At 46.3% G+C, this 6778-nt stretch overlaps 1 protein-coding gene across 1 annotated transcript in view; it reads left to right on the top strand.

The window, feature by feature from the left end:
- The first annotated feature begins 1357 nt into the window (after positions 1-1357).
- Positions 1358-6778, top strand: part of LOC138358840 (uncharacterized) — a 47866-nt gene continuing 42445 nt past the window's right edge. The window contains exon 1 of the mRNA XM_069317180.1: positions 1358-1568. Within this exon, the coding sequence (XP_069173281.1) occupies positions 1461-1568 (108 nt within the window). The 5' untranslated portion in view covers positions 1358-1460. The remainder of the gene's footprint in view (positions 1569-6778) is intronic.

Raw genomic sequence — 6778 nt, 5'->3', positions numbered from 1 at the left:
CCGGTCCTCGACCAGGCCTCCACCCCCAGGAAGCAGCCCGTGACAGCTGACTAACACCCAGGTACCTATTTTACTGCTAGGTAACAGAATGTTACTGCTAGGCCGTGACGTGGGTTCGATCCTACGTCTGAGAGGATCCCAGACGCTGTCTTGACACCCCTGTTTTTCTGAATTACATGCCCAAGGGAGTGAGTCTGGGATTTGACTCCACCATAGAGAGTGGGCCTCAGGTGCTGGGGAGCCTGCATGCTGCCCAGCACTCTCCCCCAGAGACCGTAACTCTCCCCCAGAGACCGTAACTCTCCCCCAGAGACCGTAACTCTCCCCCAGAGACCGTAACTCTCCCCCAGAGACCGTAACTCTCCCCTAGAGACCGTAACTCTCCCCCAGAGACCGTAACTCTCCCCTAGAGACCGTAACTCTCCCCCAGAGACCGTAACTCTCCCCAGAGACCGTAACTCTCCCCCAGAGACCGTAACTCTCCCCCAGAGACCGTAACTCTCCCCTAGAGACCGTAACTCTCCCCCAGAGACCGTATCTCTTCCCCAGAGACCGTATCTCTTCCCCAGAGACCGTAACTCTCCCCCAGAGACCGTAACTCTCCCCCAGAGACCGTAACTCTCCCCCAGAGACCGTAACTCTCCCCCAGAGACCGTAACTCTCCCCTAGAGACCGTAACTCTCCCCCAGAGACCGTAACTCTCCCCAGAGACCGTAACTCTCCCCAGAAACCGTAACTCTTCCCCAGAGACCGTAACTCTCCCCCAGAGACCGTAACTCTCCCCTAGAGACCGTAACTCTCCCCCAGAGACCGTAACTCTCCCCCAGAGACCGTAACTCTCCCCCAGAGACCGTAACTCTTCCCCAGAGACCGTAACTCTCCCCCAGAGACCGTAACTCTCCCCCAGAGACCGTAACTCTCCCCCAGAGACCGTAACTCTCCCCTAGAGACCGTAACTCTCCCCCAGAGACCGTAACTCTCCCCAGAGACCGTAACTCTCCCCAGAGACCGTAACTCTTCCCCAGAGACCGTAACTCTCCCCCAGAGACCGTATCTCTTCCCCAGAGACCGTAACTCTCCCCCAGAGACCGTAACTCTCCCCCAGAGACCGTAACTCTCCCCCAGAGACCGTAACTCTCCCCCAGAGACCGTAACTCTTCCCCAGAGACCGTAACTCTCCCCCAGTGACCGTAACTCTCCCCCAGTGACCGTAACTCTCCCCCAGAGACCGTAACTCTCCCCCAGAGACCGTAACTCTCCCCCAGAGACCGTAACTCTCCCCCAGAGACCGTAACTCTCCCCCAGAGACCGTAACTCTTCCCCAGAGACCGTAACTCTCCCCCAGAGACCGTAACTCTCCCCACTCTCCCCCCACAGTGAGCGGACTGGACGTGCTGGTGATCGTGCTGGCCGCCGTGTTGGTGACCACGGTTGTGTCGTGTGTGTTGGGGCATTCTAAGATGGGCGCCAGGCTATGGTCACAACGACGGTCTGCCCGCTCCACCCACACCCCGCCCACCTCGCATCACGCCCACACCATCATCACCCCCACCACCTTCACGCACTCGGTGAGTACAGCAGGTTTGTGCCCACACGCGGTGAGTACATTCTCCCTTTCACCCATACGCGGTGAGTACATCCTCCCTTTCTCCCATACGCGGTGAGTACATCCTCCCTTTCACCCATACGCGGTGAGTACATCCTTCCTTTACCCACTAAATAAAAGTATCACCCTCTTACCCACACACACACACTATGGGTAACCTACCTTTACCCACACACACAATGGGTAAACTAATTTTACCCACACCCCCACACCCCCACTAACACCTTGTAGATTCACAAACATGGCGGGTACTTCGAGAAATCAACCCCAAGCTTTCCTGCACTTCTTGTCTTGATCAAACCACCTGAAGTCACTCGTAAAATATCTAAGAATTTGGGTATTGATGCTTGTGCAAGAGGGTATGTGGGTATGTACCCATTATAAACAATGGGGACCCTGAATTGGCGCTGCAAACGTGCATCTCATTAATAAACATCTGTGGCTCATTTGTGAGGGAAGTCCTCTTCAGCACTCAAACAAAAAACAATTTTTTTGTTTTTTTTTTGTATAATTACAAAAATGATCTTCCTGTTGGGGTAACATAAACATGTTCTTGGTAATTTTTAGAGGTTTATAAATCTCATTATTGGTGTTCTGTTGTGTAGAATATTATTTGACGTCTGTGTACGTGTTCTCCCGTGGATACGTCATTTGACGTTTGCCGCAGCCTAAGGGTTAAGGGATGCGATTGACCCGTGGAGAGAGATCCCGTCAAACACACACCGAAACTACGACGTTGGTACAACGTTCGAACAAGTTTTAACACCGCTTAACCAGTTAGAACAACCAATATAGCAAGTTGTAACAACGTTCAATTACGTCATAAACACGTTAAGCCAAGATGTAACAACTTTATTACAAGCTGTAACGAGCGGAAAATAGAGACAGTTTCGGTTTGTGTTTCCAGGGATGTCTCGTTCGGTTGATTATTGATGATCATTATTAGTACCTGTTTGGATTAAATTATGTCTTACCTGCTGCTAATGGTGCGGGAACCCAATCGACTCAAAAGCTGGAGATTTCTTAAGGCTTCGAGTCCCAGAAAAGTCGTTAAGAGTGCAAGGAAGGAATATGGGAAGCAGCATATTCTTGAGTTACTAGTGCAGACCGAGAGAGTTTGACTGAGTTAAGAGGCAATTTATGAATCATTTCAAATGTATTCTTCAAGGCGGTAGAGAGATATAGCTGTGGTCAGGAGACGAAACAATGTAGAAATGAACACTATTGGTAAAAAAAAACACCCCTAGTGGGTTTTTTTTGTTTTTTTTTGTTTAAAAGAGATTTTCCGACAATTAAAAGATCTTGATAAACATGAGAGAGTCTCCCCTTTCTGACAACCGGTTCTTCATTTTCTCTGGAACTGCCAGTCATTCCTTAACCCCCCCCCCCCCTGCCCCCCCCCCCCATGCCAAATGATCAGATTAGAGTTCAAGAGGCTGTTATATTTACCTAAATAGTCACACTTAATTGCGCCATTTGTCTAACAGCTCCAGGAACGCTGGCGTTGTCAATTCAGTAATTAGAAAGGCCTAGTTTATTTTTTTTTTGTAATAACGGTGATTGTAGGCTACAATAGGCCTACACCAAAACGGCTGGAGTGTATTTTTAGTTTGTGAATGTAGTTAATACACGGCCAGTATACCCTGGAAATACAAATTGTAACTGTCTCTATTTTCCGCTTGTTACAACTTGTAATAAAGTTGTTACAACTTGGCTTAACGTGTTTATGACGTATTAGAACGTTGTTACAACTTGCTATATTGGTTGTTATAACTGGTTAGGAGGTGTTCAAACGTGTTCGAACGTTGTACCAACGTCGTAGTTTCGGAGTGTGTTTGGCGGGTAGTTAGAGGATTGTTGAGTTGATTGTTGTGGTTTATTGTTAATTACCTGTCAATTTCCTGAGACAGTCATTAAGTACCTTGTCTCGAAGACCCCTAATTATTAATTGTCTAATTCTGTGTTGGAGTTTTTTTGGCTGATAAAACTTTGCTATGTGTGTTGTTAAATATATTCGCTTATTTGTGATTTGAAAGAATACCTCTCTGGTATTTCTTTGATGGTTTTGTCTGAAGTATTTTTTAATATATCTATAAAGGAAGGGAACTATCAGGAGGAAAGCGCCAAGCCATTACGAATCTATATAGCACTTGGAAGGGTTCAGGATAAGGATTTGGGATGGGGGGGGTGGGGAAGGAGGGATAGAATGTCTATCCGTGTCTATATATCTGCTCGAGGGCGGAGTCGAGACGGTTTGGGATTAGTTTCTCCAATCTTTTTGGGTGAAATGACAAATGATGCAATTTTCCAATCTCGCTAATCACCAGAGCTCATCTTCACTCACAGTTATCCAGCAGACTATTTTCTACACGATTATCGGTCTCTCTTGTGTAGTTCCCTTGGGCTGGACGGTAGAGCGACGGTCTCGCGTCGTGCAGGTCAGGCGTTCAATCCCCTGACCGTCCACAAGTGGATTGGGCACCATTCCCCACATCCTTATCCTGACCCTTTCTTCCAAGTGCTATATAGTCGTAATGGCTTGGCGGTTTCCCCCCCCCCTGACAATTCCCTTCCCCCTTCCCTTCTTGTGTAGTTTACTGTTGAACAGTGATGAAGGGAAAGGGGTGAGGGGGAGTAGAGATGATAGTGAAGGGGTAAGAATGGTAGTGAAGGGATAGGGAAGATGGTGAAGGAGAAAAAAGATAGTGATGATGATGATAGCTTGAGATGGGGTTACTATACATACATACATACATACATACATACATACATACATACATACATACATACATACATACATACATACATAGTGATCTCCAGAGTAGCGAGAATAAGTCAGCTTGAATGATTACTAATGACTCAAATTGGTGGCACGAATTTCTTCATATAAATAATAATTATTAATTTAAAATAAATTAATCATAATATTTATAATTAATTAATAATAATAAGTAATATCTTCATAAATAATTTCATTATTTGATAACCACGATTGAACGAACACAATATTTGGCAGGCGTGATCGAACACGTTTGAAGGAAATGAATGAAGACAAAGTTATCTATTCGTGTGAATGCAGGTCTCCAGATGGACGTTGTCAGATGGTTGGCCTGGATGAATGTTGGTTGGGTAGTATATTCATCCCTGGATGAGTGGATGATGGTAAAGAGGGGGGGTGGAGGGAGTTATCAGGGGGAAAGCGCTAAGCCATCACGACTATATAGCACTGGGAAGGGGGTCAGGATAAGGATGTGGGATGGGACGGAGGAGGGGGAAGGAATGGTGCCTAACCACTTAGAGGGTCGGGGGATTGAACGCCGACCTGCAGGAAGCGAGACCGTCGCTCTACCGTCCAGCCCAAGTGATTGGGTATGATGCTAAAGACAGGCTCGATACTTGAGGGAGGGAGAGAGAGAGAGAGAGAGAGAGAGAGAGAGAGAGAGAGAGAGAGAGAGAGAGAGAGGGGGGGGGGAGGAAAGGAGAGAAGAGAGAGAGAGAGAGAGAGAGAGAGAGAGAGAGAGAGAGAGAGAGAGAGAGAGAGAGAGAGAGAGAGAGAGAGGGAGGAAAGGAGAGAAGAGAGAGAGAGAGAGAGAGAGAGAGAGAGAGAGAGAGAGAGAGAGAGAGAGAGAGAGAGAGAGAGAGAGAGAGGGAGGGAGGGAGGAAAGGAGAGGAGAGAGAGAGAGAGAGAGAGAGAGAGAGAGAGAGAGAGAGAGAGAGAGAGAGAGAGAGAGAGAGAGAGAGAGAGAGAGAGAGAGAGAGCTGTATCACACAGCGTTGTAACACAGATTACCATGAATGATTATATAGTCTCAGAATCTTGTTTTTCCCCAGTGTGTGTGTGTGTGTGTGTGTGTGTGTGTGTGTGTGTGTGCGTGCGTGCGTGTGCAAGGCTTGAATTCAAACATATCCTAAGAAGCTCGCGCACAATGCTGCCCATTAGATATGCAATCAAGTAATTATGAGTAGACCAGAGGCGGAGGTCCCAGCCTGGTGCTGTCATGACCCAGCCGAGCACTACATGCCAGCCCTGGAAGAGGCGGCCAGGACCGCTGTCAAACACCTTCACCGACTGACAGGTTTGACTGTTTATGACAAAAAAGAAGTGTGCTCTCACGAACACACGCGCACGTACGCACGTACACACACACACACACACACACACACACACACACACACACACACACACACACACACACACACACACACACACACACACACACACACACACACAAGGGGCCTGGTAGCCTGGTGGAATAGCACGCAGGACTCGTAATTCTGTGGCGCGGGTTCGATTCCCGCACCAGGCAGAAACAAATGGGCAAAGTTTCTTTGACCCTGAATGCCCTCTGTTACCTAGCAGTAAATAGGTACCTGGGAGTTAGTCAGCTGTCACGGTCTGCTTCCTGGGTTCTGTGTGTGTGGTGTGAAAAGAAAAGTAGTTAGTAAACAGTTGATTGACAGTTGAGAGGCGGGCCGAAAGAGCAAAGCTCAACCCCCGCAAACACAACTAGGTGAATACAACTAGGTGAACACATGACTACACAAACACACCAGGAACCAAAGGGACAGTACACATTGAAGGGGGTAATCCCTGGAAACACAAACCGAAACTGTCTCTGTTTTCCGCTTGTTACAACTTGTAATAAAGTTGTTACATCTTGGCTTAACGTGTTTATGACGTATTAGAACGTTGTTACAACTTGCTATATTGGTTGTTATAACTGGTTAGGAGGTGTTAAAAACTTGTTCGAACGTTGTACCAACGTCGTAGTTTCGGTGTGTGTTTGGCGGGAACTACCTTCTTATAACGAGTACTTCAAAGTTTTTAGACTAAAAAGTTATTCAGGAAGCTAAATAAGGAAGAATATAGTTATTTATATATATGATGCACATATATATATATATATATATATATATATATATATATATATATATATATTAGTATATTTTGGTAGCAGTCTTTCCTGTAGACATATTTTATTAAATATGACCGAAAAAGTAAGATTAATAATTCTAACACGAATTTTCTCAATCTTTCGTACATTATGCTTCACTGTTGGAGGTAAATCAAAAATCACTTCTCCAAAATTCATTTTTATTTCTAGTCTGACGCGACACGGGCGCGTTTCGTAAAACTTATTACATTTTCAAAGACTTCACAAATACACAACT

Source organism: Procambarus clarkii, chromosome 86 (genome assembly GCF_040958095.1).
Source record: "Procambarus clarkii isolate CNS0578487 chromosome 86, FALCON_Pclarkii_2.0, whole genome shotgun sequence".
Classification (NCBI taxonomy): domain Eukaryota; kingdom Metazoa; phylum Arthropoda; class Malacostraca; order Decapoda; family Cambaridae; genus Procambarus; species Procambarus clarkii.
Note: the sequence above shows the minus strand (reverse complement) of the source record. Positions and strands in the feature narration are given on the sequence as shown.